General features: G+C 42.0%; 3 protein-coding genes across 3 annotated transcripts in view; 1 reads left to right on the forward strand and 2 right to left on the reverse strand.

The window, feature by feature from the left end:
• Window positions 1–1,903: 1,903 nt before the first annotated feature.
• Window positions 1,904–4,250, forward strand: srp14 (signal recognition particle 14). Its single transcript, XM_069661815.1, has 5 exons — window positions 1,904–1,985; window positions 2,642–2,714; window positions 2,832–2,944; window positions 3,035–3,067; window positions 3,249–4,250. The coding sequence occupies exons 1-5, from the start codon at window positions 1,962–1,964 to the stop codon at window positions 3,336–3,338; spliced, it is 333 nt and encodes a 110-aa protein (XP_069517916.1). The 5' UTR covers window positions 1,904–1,961; the 3' UTR covers window positions 3,339–4,250.
• Window positions 4,051–11,228, reverse strand: xgb (x globin). The gene is made up of 5 exons (XM_069661814.1): window positions 10,923–11,228; window positions 8,284–8,391; window positions 6,641–6,761; window positions 6,267–6,347; window positions 4,051–4,514 (listed from the first exon to the last, which is right to left on the reverse strand). Exons 1-5 carry the CDS (start codon window positions 11,084–11,086, stop codon window positions 4,395–4,397), a joined length of 594 nt encoding a protein of 197 aa, XP_069517915.1. The 5' UTR covers window positions 11,087–11,228; the 3' UTR covers window positions 4,051–4,394.
• Window positions 11,229–12,201: 973 nt separating this feature from the next.
• LOC138591710 (pleckstrin homology domain-containing family G member 3) overlaps window positions 12,202–17,377 on the reverse strand; it is a 33,468-nt gene continuing 28,292 nt past the window's right edge. Inside the window, exons 16-19 of the mRNA XM_069662380.1 lie at window positions 16,818–17,201; window positions 15,925–16,041; window positions 13,658–15,104; window positions 12,202–13,562 (exon numbers count right to left, since the gene is read on the reverse strand). Of these exons, the coding sequence (XP_069518481.1) occupies window positions 12,925–13,562; window positions 13,658–15,104; window positions 15,925–16,041; window positions 16,818–17,201 (2,586 nt within the window). The 3' untranslated portion in view covers window positions 12,202–12,924. The remainder of the gene's footprint in view (window positions 13,563–13,657; window positions 15,105–15,924; window positions 16,042–16,817; window positions 17,202–17,377) is intronic.

The following is a 17,377-nucleotide window of genomic DNA, read 5'->3' on the forward strand; positions in this document are numbered from 1 at the left end:
ACTCCTCTCCTTTTCTCTGCTCTCCTCCCACCTCCTCCCTAAAAACAAATGGAAATAAGCAGGATTTTAGTTAAGAACTTTGGGAATCAGGTGAACATAGTTGAATTCTTCACTGCATAAAAGTACAGAACAAGTTCATACTTACTCTTGTCTTCTGTCCTTTTCCCCCCTTTCTTGTTGCTTCTCGTCTCTTTCTTAAGGTCATCTTTTTTCACCTTTTAATGCAATTATCTAATACTAACACTATACGCCCCACCCCTTCAAGGGGCTGCACTTTTTTGAGACCTTTTTGCTAGTGCTTCTGTTTCAACTTTTAACACTACAAATATTTTTGCAACTTTCTACCCATTTTTTCTCCTACACTGAGACTTTTTTCATCGCAGACTCGCCACGGTCTAGTGTGGGCTGTGACAGACGATGAACCTCCTCGACATGGTGTCGCTATCCTTTCACCTCTCTGCACAGAGGAGCTTCACTTGGAGGGAGTAACACATTGGAGGTGCACGCCATCCCCCCAGGTCACACTCCCTGTGTGCAGACACCCTGTCTGAGTCATAGTGCTACAGGTGCTTTAGGGGAATAAGACTTACACTGGGTTTGGAGGGCACCCTTTAACACGTTTACTAAGCACTATAAGTGGTTTGGGGGACAAGTATAAGGGGCGTACTGGGTTCCTGATGTTGGCTAGAGGAGCTACAGGGGCTAAAGGAAAAGCAAGGGGGGGAACAAACAGATGCTGTGGGATGTGAGGCTGGGGTTGGGACTACACAAAAGACTAAAAGTGAGGATATAGGAGAAAAGCTAGGGTTGGAGAAAGAGGGAGATCTTGCTACCCTTAAAGAGCCAGGGAGGGGAGAGGAGGGGACGGGAGGGAGGATGGTGCCAGCGTCCTGCAGAAAACAAGCTGTGGGATGCTGGGCTGGTTGGGGTTAGGGGTGGGGAATGGAGACTGATGTCCAAGTTTAGGGTCAGTCAATCTGAGGGTACAGAGAAAAACATTTAGACTGCTGCTCCACATTGTATCAACATACCATGAACTGTTATACTGGCTATTTTTAAAAGTCATCGCATTATTCAATGATCTAGGCTTTATAAAATAAACCTCAGTCAATATTCAGATCTTATTTTTATCAGTTACAGCTGATATTATGAAGGACTAGTCTGTATAAAGTTCATGATACTTCTGTTTCATATTTTCAAATCATTTAGAGACAGATAGCGACAGGGGAAGCAAAATAATGTCAAAGCATTAGGTTATATATCAATGGCTCCATGAATACCACAGAACGGAATTTAAGAATTTACATTACATTGAAATAGCATGTTATAGATATCATATATACATTGGAATATAACATGACCTGATACTCTGATATATCCATGTACAGCAAGTCATTTTTGAATAATAAATTATATGAAAAAGACCAATTTTTGATGACTTTTTGTGCAACATACTTATAAATTATATATATCCCAAATGTTAAGAAAAATATGAGCATGTCCTGTAAACCATTAGGCCAAAATTCGTCATTAAAACCGGCTTTATAGTTTCTCATGTGACTTCGTCGTAGCAGTGAAACATCAGTCCCATTCAAATAATGATTTTACACTACAGTTTGTTTAATTAAAGTTAAAGCACATTTCCGGAAGAAAGTTTGTATAAAAAAAATAAATCTACTTTTTTTTTTCTTATGTAGCCTAACTAAAAGACAAACATCTGGAAGTTTTGTATATTTCAAAAAGCATTTCCCAATCAGTGGAAAAAGAATGATTTTAAAAGGATGACTTGCTAAACGTATTATTTTGTGTGTCCTCCTCCCTGCCTTTAGGCGGCGCTGTGATTAAACTACTGTCTCCACTAGGGGCGCAGGGCGGGGCTCCGGCTAGTGTAGTACGTGTGCTTCACTGCAGTTAGCTTTTGGCCATTTAGCTTCTGCTACAGTTGACTTGAAGTCAGAATCATGGTGCTGCTTGAAAACGACTCGGTAAGAACAAAAGCATGTTTTAATAACTTCATGTATTGACGTTATGTGTTGTAAACCAGAAAGCAATACTGTCTGCGTATAGCCTGAGCGTCAAGAAGCTAAATAAGTCGTCAACTGACTTGTTAGCCAGCATGCTAACGTTAAGTTAGCAAAAACAGTAGTTTTGTCTTAAGCTGGCAAATGTGATGTTAAGTCATTGTACTTCTAACACTATAAGAGTCATAAGCTAGCTTTTTAAAAAGTAAGTCTGTGTATAGCTGTTTCAGTGTTTCGCTGAACGCTAAAGCTTTCATTTCGTTCATAGATACTTAGGTTGACCATTAAGCCGAAGTTGCACTGTAAAAAATTAGCTAAAGCTGATTCAAGTAATCTACTAGCTTCTGCTTTTTAATTGTATTTCTTCAATACTTCCTTTAAATGCTAGTAAACGGAACTGAACACTATAACCTTCATTAAAGTAGGGTTTTGCTGGGTTGTTTGTAAGATTGCATTAGTGTAGTTAATCAATCGTCAGCTGATTGACAATTTCTCGCCTTTCAATCTCAGTGAAAGACATTATTGATAACTATGATGTATCAACGTTAACATTATTGATAATTTGGAGTGTTCAATAATGGTGCTTAGGGGATAAATATAGTTTTTATTCTGTTGTCCAGTTCCTCACAGAGCTCACACGGCTCTTCCAGAAGTGCAGATCATCTGGCAGTGTTGTCATCACGCTAAAGAAATGTAAGTTTATCCATCCTGATTTTTAACTATTATCATTAAAGTTTGCTTGATTAAAAGCTGCAAGTTTCCTCTTTTGATGATTAAACAGCTGGAATGGGATGTGTTTCCTCTTTCTAGATGACGGGAGGACCAAGCCTGTGCCTCGAAAGGGCCACACGGAATCATTTGAACCAGCAGACAACAAATGTCTCATTAGAGCATCTGATGGCAAGAAGAAAATCAGCACAGTGGTTAGTTAATTTCCTTTACTTTTACATTTGGTCTCTTGGATCTGCTCTCTTTTGTTCTAAATGCTGAAATCTCCTTTCTTACCATTTCAGGTCAGCACAAAAGAAGTAATCAAATTCCAAATGGTAGGTTGAGATTCTTTTGTGTTTCAATTTAAGTGTTATGTGATGTATGTCACTATGATGTTCTTGAATAGGTCTTCTTGATGTGTTTTAGTGACTTGTTGAGCATTATATCTCGTTTCCTAGCACTCTTTCATTGATTGACCTGTTAAAATCTAATCGTAAACTTAACTCCTCTTTCCAGGCATACTCCAACCTCCTTAGAGCTCACATGGATGGACTTAAGAAGAAAGATAAGAAAAGCAAAAGCAAGAAAACCAAAGCCACCCAATGAGCAACAGACTCTTTAACGTAAGCGTGGGTACCTAAACTGGTCCGTACTATCTGAGGGAATGGGAAAGGCCTCCACTTGGCCTATCGCCCCACCCAGCTTACTTCCTGTTCACTTGAGGCCTCAGACACACTGTTCATCCCACCAGGTGACTGCTTTGATATCACGCCATTGTTTGCATGGTAACGTCTCATCCCCGGCTGCTGAGTGGCATCGGTGATCTGGAACAGGAAACCTGAGGATTTCTCGAAACTCATTCAGGAAGAAGCAGGTCGTTTCTTGAATCTCCACCATTTCTGCTTTGGAACCAGGTCATCAACAGCTGGAGTCAAATCCATGGAGCCCAATCATTAGCTGCCTTTCATACTATTTAATTGTTAGAGTCCCTATTTATGTTAAGTATGGCCGACCTGTGCTGCCAGTCCGTGACATATTTTTTTGCTTCTTTTTTTTAAATTAAGAAAATCATTGAAATTACTGCGGAGCTGCGTGGAAACAAGGAAGAAAATCAAATCACATTTGATGTATTTTGACCCAGATTTACGGGATTACACTGAGCATGATATTGGTGATTAAAAAAAATGTCTTTTTAGTTTTACTTTTGAAGTGCAAATATTACTTTGCCCTCTTGTTTTGAACCACCAAGCTGTTGAACTGGTAGTCTTAAATTGCATATGTCTTTTTTAATGAATAAAAAGGCAGAAAAAAAGGTTTAAAAGTTTACTGAAAGGCATGTTTGAGTTATGAACACAGAGACAAAGTATCAGCTGTAATTCTAATTAGGTCATTTCTTTTCAACACAAGGCAGGCTTAAGTGCAGCCAGTATATTTTGTCAACCATTTGTATCGTCTTGTCAAACTCCTGAGTCCAGCAGCGAAATTTACGTTGAGAAATAAAGTGCTGTGTTTGTTAAAAGTCACCACATGTTTTTTTTTTTTTTGTCCATCGTGATAAATAGCAAACAATGATTGTGGTAAACATGAGCGATGTAGAAAAGGAGACAGTAAATACATTATGTACATGAACAGTCTTGAGTTGTGGTTGAGAGAAGAAGCGTCTCATAGCGCAGTGTTGCTCTTGTCCGGTCTTTCCTTCGGGGAGAGGGTGAGGAGATGCTGGCGGCTGCTCTCCTCCTGGTATCCCTTCCTCATGAGGCTGGTCACATACTGGAACATGGTCTGAGGCAAATTGATAAGTATTGTTTATTACACAGGAAGAGTTCTTTTTACCATCGGAAAGATGTTGCAACTAAAAATGATTTTCTATTCGTTAATGCAAAACAGTTCAAAACATTAGATACTGTTATTTGTCCACAAATATGCACCAAAGTTGTATTGGAGATTTTGGAGCAGAAAAAATAGGACCAAGAATGTTTTCTGGAAGAAATGCGTATGTCAGTGATGAAAAGTATCTATTTTATATGGAGGAAATAAGGCTGACAATGAAAATATTAATTCAGGATAAATAAAGGGCTATTGTGTGCACAATGTTCTAGAACTTTGTGTTTGGTGAGGGGGTTGTTTAGGTAATGTAAAAAGTATTGACTTGAAGACCTTAATTTACCCAGTAGATATCTGGGATTTCAACACCTCCTGCTGAAGGTAATAAAAGTTGATCTAAGTGTATATGATTGCCAACGATAAAGCTAGCTGTTACAATTTTAAAACATTGAATTTGTGTGCACAATTCATAGATACGTTTTAATATAAGTGTTATTTAAAAGTATATAAAGGATCACATAATGTTGTAGCTGGTGTTATTTTTAAAATTAAATAAAAAAATAAAATAAAATCTTTTTAGAAAGTACATTTTTGATAAATGTTAAGTTTGGCATGAAATAGCTATAAAATATAAACTAACTAGTTCCACCACTAGATGGCAGTAGAGGCATTAATTGAGGCAGATGGAAAAAGATGTTTAGAATCTTACATTTGAATGCTTCAGCAGTATCACGCTCGAGGTTGTGATGCTGTACTGAATATCAGCACTGCCACGGGCCTCGTGCCTACGTCTGAATCACAGCCGTGCTGATACTCAGTACAACATCACAACCTCGAGTGTGATATTGCTTTTACACAACAGTTATACAAGCGGCAAATAGTTGTAAACAGTAACAATCAACAACAGATTATTATTTGCTCCACCAGCTCAACTGAAACTGGACTTTTGTTGCCAAGCAACCCAAACATTCTCCTGCACTCTTGCTACTTTGTTTGCGTCTATAGTGACAACAAAGCAGCCACTTTATATGATGTACATTTATCAGAGGTACCATCTGGATCAATTAAGACATAGACGGTGTGCTGTAATGTTGTAAATGTAACATATGTAACTGAAGAGGAGTGATACACAGAGTGAAAAGTCCCAGCACTCATGGAATGCCTCTCGTCCAATTAGATTACTTGGTCAGAACTAACTGTTTATTTTTTGTAATCACTGAAATACAACATGAAGCTAGTGTTTTCTAAGAAAAAAATTGCATAACAAACTATAATTTATCTTAATTATGTTCTTTTAAAAGTCAAGACCCCTACACTTTGTTACACCTGTGTTGTGCATTGCTAGAAAGCTCTACACTTCAACTAAATTCACAGTTAAAAGTGAGAAGCAACAGCATTATTCTAGTGTCTCTTAATAATACAAGGTCTCTTAAAGTGACAGAACATGATGTGACAGAGTCATGTTCCATTTTCTCAATATGTTCGTGTATGGTTCAGTGAGATGTACGTTTCCCATCAGCCAAGCTTGTGTCGCACTGGTTTCCATCTTGACGTACCGGCCTACAGAAGTCTGATGGGAGCCGAGCACAAACTGCTGCTGAGTGGTTACACATATCAAGACCTTTTTTTTACGCAGAAACGTTGCTGCATTGTCTCTGATTAACAGCCACATAAGGAGACACACGCAGGCCGCACAATGACGCTCCTCACCTTCCACGCCTCCTCCAGCTCGGCCGTCCACTTCTCCTTCAGGATGGGCTGCACGGCACAGATGAATTCTGCTCCGACGTACTGGAAAACAATTATACAAGATACTTAATGACGTACTTGTGTGAGTTGGTAACTAGGCAAGTATCCATTGGATTTGTCACTCCATTGTTATTATTGTTAGTTGGAAGAGTAGGTGTGTTTAAATTTAACAGTTTTAAGGGTGTTATTCATTCAGCTTGTGAATTTAGGTGTCTGAGTTTAATGGTGAGTCTGATAAAGAGCTACAGTATCCTTTGAATTTAGACTATGTGTATGTTCTCTATTAACAAAGCAGCCTTACAAAAACAGCCCTAGTGGGATCATCAGGCTCTTACACTATAGTACTTAGGTGGGGCATTGTAATGATAATGGCTTTTTCCCAGTTCCAGAGCCAGAGCTTCCAGTCTCTCCAGCTGGTCCAGCCTGGCCACGCTCTTCTCGATAAAGGACATCACCCTGAAAGAGACGAGCGGAAAAAAATAAGACCCAGGATGAGCCACCAAGCTTCATCGATCCACCAGGTAATTCTAAATAAGCAGAAGGAAACAATCAACTGATGCACCTGGATATTGACAATGTGTGACATTTTCACAAACTCAAATGCTTAGAAAAACAACTAATTTTGTATTTTTTAATTGGCTCTCACTTTAGGCAAAATAAACACATTGTACAATTCTTAATCCCCCCAGAAAACCTTTTATCTCCCTGCACAAACACCACAGGATCAACTTCCTTTGTTGCCATGCAGGTGTGTCACCATCACGGCAGAGTGTGGTTAAATTAAAAGGTAATAAAAGGGTTCGTGTTTGTTAAAAGCTCTCTTCCCTGTGTCTCACTCCTCACATGGACATTTTTACCAATGCCCCTGAGTGCTGGCTCGTGTTGTGGGATTGCTGCGGCGATGCCACGTCAGCCCCTGCACCTTCAGGTCCTCAGGCAGTAATTGGCTTCCTTTTCCTCATGTGTGAAGGAGCACAGAGAGGCAAAATGCACCCTGGGAAACAGCGAACAAGTGGTTGTGATAGATGCTACAAGCTCTGTCTGCTGTTCATTATAATGATGTGGCTGCCTTCTGTTATAATTTGTGTCTTGAACTGTGCTGTGTGCAACATGGACTAATCATGAATTATTGTAAGCTGAAAGAAGAAGGTTCCTAGTTTGCACCCCGGTTCGGATGAAGAGGGCCTTCCTGTGTGGAGTTTGCATGTTCTCCCCGTGCATGTGTGGGTTCCCTCCGGGTACTCCAGCTTCCTCCCACAGTCCAAAGACATGCTCGTTAGGTTCACTGGTGACTCTAAATTGTCTTTATGTGTGAGTGTGAGTGTGAAAGGTTGTCTGTGTCTACGTGTCAGCCCTGTGATTGACTGGCGATCAGTCCCTTGAGTACCCCGCTTCTCGCCCAATGACAGCTGGGATAGGCTCCAGCCACCCTGCAACCCTGAACAGGATAAGCGGTATTAGATAATGGATGGATGTTTTGGGTTATGGGGGTACAACATACAAAAAGGTTTACAATCTCTGCATGGGATCACCAAATGTTTATTAATCCGCGGCATAAAATAGTCCCCCAAAAATACACAGTACACACCTGTTTAAGTAATGTTTGCTACAAATTACAGTGCCCAGCTTTTTAGGAAATTATTGAACCTTATATAAAAAAGAAATCATATGTTTTTTTAGCTGTTTTTAAAGATTAACGTCTTAAGTTGGAGCCAATGGCAACTGAGAGCATCAGATACGTTAGAGAAGTCAAAAGATGGAAACACAATATTACTATTTTTTTCAAGGGATTTGTTGAAGGATAAAATAATGGCAACCTGGTGGGTTTTGTATTATAACTTGTATGTTCATCATTCTGACACAATCCGATGATTGACTATGATATTGGATTGTTTTTGTAAGCACAGCTGGCATGGGGATATCAATCTTTCTGATGATGCAGATGTGTAATTACATTAGTGCAGAGTTAGTGACTGACCGTAAGCCGTGTGCCCTCAGCTCCCGGCTTGTCCGCAACCTCTCCAGATCCTCCACGTCTCGGAACAGAAAGAAGACGTCCTTGCATTCAGGGTGGGTCTCAAACAACCTGTTACCAAGGCAACAACAGTACATGACTTTGAGGGAAGTGTATCGGCCGTTCTTACACGAAAACAAACCTCCCGATTAAGATGACATTTCCCCCAGAGTTTAGGACAGTTAACTCTCTCTCTCTCCTGTATTGAAAGTGCTGAGTGTGAATGTAAAAGTTTCAGCTCATCAACATTGCAATCTCAGGCGTCTCATCCTTCAGCCATCCTCTCCACCCCACAGTGAATGGAGATCTGATTGTGCTGATCTTATCCTTGTTCTTCTTAACATCACTGCCATCCGTTGCGGTTTTTCACATCCAAAAGATGCAATCAGGCCACGATGGATCTGTGAATCTGTCAGCCAGGCAATCCATACCCTCATTTCCACGCAGAGATGCGACGATCCGGCCTGCGGTGGCTGACAGAGCCAGGACAGAGTCTCGCTTAAAACAGAGCCCCTGCTCCTGATAGAGTTTTACTTTTCTCATCCAACCACAGTCAATTTCATTTTGAAGCACAGACTTTAAGCAGGCTGTCATCTAATCAAGCAGCCACCAGTCTCCAGCTGAGGCACCTGTGATTAGTCATTCTGCAGACTACCAGACTTGGATGTGAGTTATATTGTGCTCTCAATGAGGCTTTTTGGAACTCTGCTTTGTCATTATGAAGTTGCCGTCTGACAGAAAATGAGAAGAAATATAGATGAAATTAAGAGGATGTGAGTTCGACCTTGAGAACAGCCGCATGTAGCTATATAATCAAAGCTGGTTTAAACAGGCTCTCTATCTGAGAGCAGCTGTTAATGACACTGATTTTATTGTGATTTTGTGCAATAAAGAAATGCAATATAAACTGCATTTATGTACTGCAATTAAGCTTATTCTTCTCTCAGTTTTTTGTTTGTTTGTCGCGCGTTGTACACCTGAAACACAGAGCGGGATCCTCATGAATAAATGCATTAACTGTCTATAACACGCGGCCTACTTTGATAGATGGATGAATGGAGGTGTTAGAGCAGTGATGGTCTGTCTAATGGCTGCTGCGGAAACAAAAGTGGCTCCGCGCCCTTTGACAAGCAGAGAGCTCTATTGAAATGCAATATATTGACGTGGACTCCGAGCTCTTATTACAGACAACATGTGAGTCAGAGTCCGTGCTTTATATGTGTTTGTGTGGAAAGTGGCCTGACCGAGAAACATGTTTTTATACGTCTGTTATTCAGTATTTCATTCTATTGTTGGCCTTTTTATTTGTTTAACCTCGTAGTTGAGTACTCTTTAAGTATAATTGAACTTTTATTACAATGTGTAGAACATCTTTACCTTCTATACCTCCTGCTCACATGTTTCAGAGAATTGGAGAATCGGCCGCTCTTTAGTTTTCCACCTCTTTCCATTGTGAGGAGATGCAAGCATGCGTTACATATGCAGACAGTGCAGCATTATAAAGCTCATGAGGAATTTTAATTGCCCCTGTTCAGAGGCTGTATTCATCACTATAGCTGGCACTCATTAATAAAATCCTTGGTGCACCTTATATATATGAATTTGATATAGGAATGTCCCCTTATCGAAGAATAAAGTCTGTTTAATTTAAAGCAAGCACACAATGAAAATTAGGGGATTCCCATTTGCTGTTCTACTGTAACAATTAGTGTTCATTCATGAGACACAAGCCCTGACAGGCCTGGTGCCCTGCAGGTGCCCCTGACCCCCACAAGAGGCCCATGTATTTCCAGGCCAACATGTTAAGGTCAATCTCTTCAACTGCCGGGGTCAACCAGGGGACACATGGCATTAATTGGGCTTGTAGCCATGAGCCCGCTAGTCTTTTTACTGTACATACAGCCTCTCTTCATCACATGCCCTCTGATTTCCCTGCCAAAGGCCAACGATGTTTTCCCGCACGCTGGTCATCATCCTAATTGATAAAATGTATTTTCCTGAAGGCTGATGCCCTTTAATTGTATACTACTCTGGCAGACCTGGAGCTGTGTTGTATATGCCTATTATGTAATGCTGTTAAGATGTGATATGAAGTGATAAGAGGCGGAGGAGGAGGGGTACTCTGCTCCAAGCTCTCAATGGAAAGCTGTGGATCAGAAGGCAGGGCAGAGGGATGCCAGATGATCTGCATCTACAGACCTCTTTGCATGTGCCGGCAGGTCAGAAAACAATACAGAAGATCCTTTAAGCTGTATTATAAGATTAAACTGAAGATCTTAAGGGCAGAAAATTCAAACACACATGGTATGGGACATGATTGGGAAAAAAGCTGGATCTATTTTTTGACCAGGATTGCTTTTGGCTGCAAATTACTGACACTACTCCTGCTTAAACACACAGAACATCAATATAACATTTCTACAGGGAATCACAGTGTATATAAGGTTACTCATTGTGACCTGATAACACTTTGTATGAATTCGGTGTCACTATAATATTCCTAGCTTTTAATTTATTTAAAGAGGAAATATATTTTCAGTTTAAAGGTTTTTTTGACTTGCAAAAAAAACTCGCAAATTGCAGAAAATGTTGAAGCATCTTACCTGACGAACATAATAATTCCAACTTTGGCAATATCATCCCGGATAACTTTCCACGACTCCTTGATCATCTGAATCTGAGCCTCGCTGGGACACGCAGCAGCAGCATCCGTGCTCCTCTCTCCAAACTCCGCTTTTGCAGCCAGACCTGATATTGCGCAGCCCATTCTTCATTAAAAAATATAAGACGATGATATTTGTTTTGTGAAATTCGGGAGAAAATATAGTTAATTGATTTTGTGCCAGAGAAAATCTGGTGTTGCCACCATCTGTGTTAAGTGCGCGACTCCAATTGCGTCTTAAACTACACTCCTGTTGTCGGCATCACGATTGAGTGTCAAGTCAGAAAAAAGGCAGCCAGGTTCTGGCCATTGGTCCACAATAAAACTCCTCCTCGATGAGCGTACATTACAGGGATCACTTAGCGGTTATGAGCTTTTATTTCGAAGGTTCGCCTGCTGACTTCCGGTGAATTGACGCAGATTTTGAAGACAACAGCGCGCCGGCTACTCAAGTCTGCTTTGTAATCTGAGGTACACCAGAATGGGCTGTGCAATCATTTCCGATAAAAGATAGCGAACACAAATTACACGCACGCGTGCCCATGTCATAATACAGCCTGTTTCTATTTGCAAACTAACTGAATACATTTTAAGATGATTGATGAAATTTAACTCGTGTTTTGTTGACACAAGCATTGCTTCTTCGTTGTTTGCAGTTATCAGTGCTGTATTTGTAAAATAAATAATAGTTTTAATTCTACAGTAAACTTCTAAAACATGCCATCAAGCTAAAATCTAAATAATAAGCAAATCCTAATAAAATAGATTTTTTCAGAGCTCAGGGTCTCTAGACCTCAAACAGGATGTTAGGGTTAATTTTGTTTTGGTAACACTGATAACATAAATCCTAATTTTCAGTCACATATACATTAATAGCTTTTTTTCCTTAGCTTAGTGGGGCTGCTTTATCCTCCTATCTCTTTATATTACTGAAACATGTCAACAAGATACATTCCTTCCCCTTGCTGTGTACACAACGCAGTTATAAAACAATGTAGATGCTACTTTAATCTTGTATTTCAGTTTCTAAACAAAAGAAGCCTGTCTCAGTCTAATACGAATATGTTAAAAGCTTTCATCCCATTCAGCCGGTTGATCACGGAAGTTACAGCCATAACTTAATTGTCTCACTTCAGCCAGAGAACAGATGGATGAACTATAATTGAGATGCACGGTAGTGTAAAGAAGGGATGCATGTGAACACTTAACCATTTCTGCTTTTATTGAAAATATGTGAAACTTCAAGTATGAAACAATATATTTTCTGGAATGGAAAAGTAAAAACAATTTCTACTGGTCAGTATTTACATGAGGCCAATCTCTCCCAAATATACAGTTTCATAAATAATGTAAAAGCAAATATACAACTTGTTGAGAAAAATAAAGCTCCAGTGATACAGTATGGGAATCAGTTTTAGAAGCAGCTACAGTAGACCAGTTCCTGCTGTGACCACATGCATTAAAAGTCAACAATGTTAGAAGAACGCCCTCTTTGGTATCGTCAGTCAGACTTTTCCCTGAACCTCCAGCTGACAGTTATATGGTTAAAATGATAATCCTGTTTTAGTTACTGTGTCAACAATCACCAACAGTGGGAGGGAACCAAATTAATGCATATAATTATAAAGTAGAACCTTATCTTCAGTTGATACAGGGGACTATATACATATTTTACATAAACTTGTAATGTACAGTGCAGACAAATTCCCAATGTACAAATATTGCAATACACCTTTCCCCCAAGTGACCAATAATATCCCTTTAATCTTTCACTGGTACAGACATCATCACCGTGTCTCACACTGTGCTCAACAACATGCAGACAACAAGTTGCATTCTTTTGGGGGGAAACAGGAGAAAGGGGACGAGGAGCATCAGGTAACTGGCAGATAATATTTTCATGTGATAGTCCCTGATAATTAAAATGTACATATTTCATATGTTCACGAGCTTGTGCTTAAGCTCTGGAACTTCTCCCGTAAGCTTTTCACTAGGTTACTTTCTGTGGTCTTTGACTTTGTGGCACAGTCCGAGCCCTCCTGGAGGAGGTTGTCAGTTTCTTTCATTGACACCTGACTGGCTGTGCAGCAGCTCCTCATAGGCTCCTGAAGGTTCTGCACCTCATGGAGAGGTATCATGTGGTCCAAGGAGCTCCACCTGCACAGCAGGGGCTGGAGCCGGGGCTGGGGTTGAGTCTGGGGCCAGTCCTCTACCACAAGACCTCCTTCCTGGTTTACTGCCTCAGGCTGTGTCCTTGTACAGTCTGTCACAGCTTTGTGAAGGTCAGAGGAGCTGCTGTACTTGTGTGAGCAGCCGTTACACCTGTTTGTACTGTACTCAAGCATCCCGTTTGAGACCGTGCAGCTGCGGGTCACTTTTGAGTGGGCGGGCTCTGTGTATTTGGTGCGCAGCTCCTGAACGTGAGGCCAGTGGAAGGAGTCTGACTGTGAGCTGTGTGGGCTGGTCACTGTGTTCTGAGAGCTGGCTCCAGAGCTCGGGGTCTTCACTGGGCTTGGAGAACGCTCTTCATGGATGACCGCCTGATCGCAACTGTTCAAGGGCAACCTCAGGCTGGGTCTACCTGCATACATACAAAGAAAACACAAAAAAATGCTTTAAATTTTCTTACTACATGACTGCTAAAGAAAGCAACACGGCAATCATTTACATATTTACCCTTTCTCCTCGACAGCATCTTCTCCTCCTGGACAGCAGGCATGTTCTTAAAGCTGTGTTGTTCTCGGTTCCTCTGCCAGATTATCGGCCTGTTATTCTTTATGCGCTGGCTGTACTGACGTGCCAGCTGGAACACCTTGTTTTTCATCTTCCCCATGTCTTGTAGGATCTGGTCTTCGTCCATACTTGTTCGGAAACTGATAATCTTGGGAAGGTGGCCATGGTCGGGTTGGCTCTTTTCTTCAGTTGTTGGGGTCTTACAGTCCTGATAGGATTCCTCCTCCTCCACCGCTGGAACTGTTGTTGTGGGAGATGTAATGGAGGAGTCGTCTGTGGTGGTGCTCATTTCAGATTCTTCCAAAACCTGAAGAGGTTGCTTACTGGTTTTAACATCCGAAGTGTCTGAGCTGATACCTGGTGTTGCTTCTAATCTTGGATCATCAAGTGTCGTATCTGTTATCTGCTGGACCTCCACTTCAGTTTCCATGTCTTGCCAAACCTTGAGCATGTCTGATGAGGGTCTGAACTCTTCTTCTTCTGTGGTCGAGGCATTCAAGACACTCTGAGATCTAGCCTTGACTTCCACTGGTCTGTGGGCTTCAGTTTTCTTATGACTCTCTGTGTTTTGACTCTTTTCTAAGCCGGGAAGATCAAACACAGACCAGGAAGTGGGGCGGTTCCGAGAGAGGCCTTTCCTTTGGACTGGGACGGCCTCCTCCTGAGGAGTGCTGTTGAGCTGTCTGCTTAGGTGTCGGACCAGACCTGCAGGGATATAGGAGAGACTTTCTCTGCGCTTGATGCTAAAGTTAGCGTCTTGGTCCTCGGCATGCTCGTAGTATCTTCTGATCTTGTGGATCAGGATGCGGTCTTGTTTAGAGAGAGTGGACCTGCGTTCTCCTTCGATGAGGGCGCTCAGTGCAGGTTCATGTGCAGGCGTGGACAGATTAGCCTCTGAGGACACCTGTGGCTCTGGGGAGGAGCTGGCCAACATCTGGGCCTGTTTCTCCAGGTCCATGCAAGCTGAGGGGCTTTTGAAGACGTCGTTTTCTATTGAGGGTGAGGGGCAGGCGAGGGAACCCAGGTCCTCTGACACCAGGCTGCTCCGTCTTGACAGGCTGCTGATGAAGCGCTCTGCTATCACACTTGCCTGGTCCAGCACAGAGGAAGGTAGGATGCTTTTGTTGTCAGAAAGCACCTCCTCCTCCTCCTCTGAGAGCTCCCCATTTGTCAGGACGCTCGTCTCCTCCACTTGGAGACCAGAGGAATCGCTCTCCCCTTCTTCCTCCTCTACGGTGTCTCCTGAGGTGTCATGAGGTTCTGGTGTGTCGGCTTCTTGTTGTGGAAGGGAGACGGGAGACTCGGGGCATTCAGAGGGATGCAGCTCCAGGTGGTCGCTCCTCTTCTCTTGCGGGTCACAGGACGGAGGACTCAGCTCCTCCACAATGACCTGAAACATGATAGGAGTGAGAGACATAACTCTTCGGTTACCAATAACGTGACAGACCTTTCAAAGTGCTGGCAGTTTAAGCATCCACATTTTATGAAGCATGCCTTTAATTTTATGAGCTCCACTTGAGCTTCGTAAGTAATACTATGTAAAAGAGTTGTGGTAACAATTAAGTATACATTGTGGTGGCATCTGCAGCTTGGTTACCCTCAGTGATTTAAAGGGTGAACACTGTTTATTTGCTGCTTGAACAGTTTCCAAAGCGCTGATGAATTTAAGGTGTCGCCTGCTCTCTGTGGACTGCCTGAAATGGCAAAAAATGCAGCTTGGAGCTGTGTGGTGGAGATAAGGTCGGGGACAAAAAAACACCTTACACTGTGCTCTGAGGCTGGAGCATTTTCGCAAAGTCACCATGAGAATCAGGTAAGGACTGCACCTGGCTCCCAAATAGTGTTCCCTTTCTCAGTGGGTGCACTGTACATGTAAAGACTGCGTGTGCGGTTGTGTTTGAGGCTCTTTAATTTGTGGGCACTAATATAGCTCCAGGCATGATTCAGGTCTCAGTGAAATGTCATGCACATGGCAAAGGGCACCTATTCGTTACGAAACCTACTTAAAAGTGTAATGTAGCTGCTCTCATTGTCAGAGGGAATATATAACAACAGCATATGCTGAAAGTGCGTCATTCAAAACATACAATGGCTATAAAATATAGTTCTCTAAGCGACACCAAGGGCATAGATGGGTATTCTTTGACACACAGACACGTGAGGTAATGAATGAATGCGTGTACACTTTTATACAAGGCTTTATTTAGTACCTGTGTGCTGAGAGTTTGTTTCACAGCCACATCCACATGTTTTTCCTCCCGCCTGTGAGTTTCTACCTCCTCTCTCGGCATAGTTTTCATTTCATCCGGCTCTCTGTTCTGATCCTCCTGAAAGATTAAAAACGGGACAATAAAGTTTTTGTTCTGAAACATCCCTTAAAATGACACTGGGAGGCACTATAAAGCACAAAAAGCTGTGCATCAGTGGACACTACTGCCCGGACAATTAATGTTTTGTTCTAATTCAAATGAGAAGAATTCATTCATATTTAGAAACAATTTTAGTATAACAATTAACCTTGACAAAGACTTTCTAATTATGAAAAATCAAAGGACAAATATGATTAAGAAAGAGCAAAGCTCTTATGATGATAATTCAGTTAGATGGCAACATTAACCTTTGAAGTCAAACAACATTTAAAAAGGGGGCATTAAGCCACTAGCTCTAATGCAAATGCAGGCGAGGTTACAACAGCATAAGCTTCAACATCAATCATGTTAAAAAAACAACACCATTATGAAACACGGCACTCTGTAACAACAGAGGAGGAAAACAACAATCAGAGGAGAGCGCTGCATGCATTGTGGGATCACCTTCGACTCAGAGACAAAATGATACGAGCAAAAACATGCATCATGACATTTAAGTTTTCTGTTAGCAGTTTGGGAGAACTTCAGTCCATGCACTTCAATAGCATGAATCAATCGGGGGCATTCAATGCGCACTGTGCAAATGTGAGCAGGTGTTAGTTTGTTCTGTTTATGGTGAAAAAGAAGAGGGAGAGGGACGAGAGCCAGCGTGGGAGAAGGAGTGGCACAGAGATAGTGGTAAGCCAGCAAACAGAGCAGGAAATGGGAAACCCGTGGGTGGCCGAAACCCTCACCGTTGTGAAGTGAGTAGAAAGCAAAGCCCTGGCCTTATAGTGCCAGCAGGAGATGGCTGCCAGCACTGAGCTGGCAAAGTCGGCTACCTGGTCGTCTCCCATCAGTATATCTTCCTTGTAATTCTCCCCCTCCTCCTCCTCCTCTTCTTCATTTGCCTCCTCTGCCTTCTCCTGCTCCAGCCCCCCCTCACTGGGTGAAGAGCCCAGTTTCAGGTCACTGTCAGTGGGACTTAGCTGCTCCAGAGAGTCCCCTCTGGGAATTAGATCCTCCGCACATGGGCTCTCAGCCTGGTGCTCGCCTAAGCTGGAGGCCAGCGTACTGACACTAGAGGCTGGCTGAAGGGAGCACCTCTCCCCCAGCAGTGCACCCTCACTGTCTGCATGCTGTAGCGTGAAGTCATAGACATGTGGTTTGTTATTGCAAGGCCAGTGCTAGAGCCATGATGTGATTGCAAGGCTGTGTATGGGATGGACTGGTAATAAAGCTGCTTTAGTGTTGGGTGAGATATGATTTTAGTAATCCAGAGAAATCCAAAGTATGTTCTGTGAAGATTAGGTTC

Source organism: Semicossyphus pulcher, unplaced genomic scaffold, assembly GCF_022749685.1.
Source record: "Semicossyphus pulcher isolate SPU_LCO1_2020_fin unplaced genomic scaffold, fSemPul1.0.p SCAF_14, whole genome shotgun sequence".
NCBI lineage: Eukaryota > Metazoa > Chordata > Actinopteri > Labriformes > Labridae > Semicossyphus > Semicossyphus pulcher.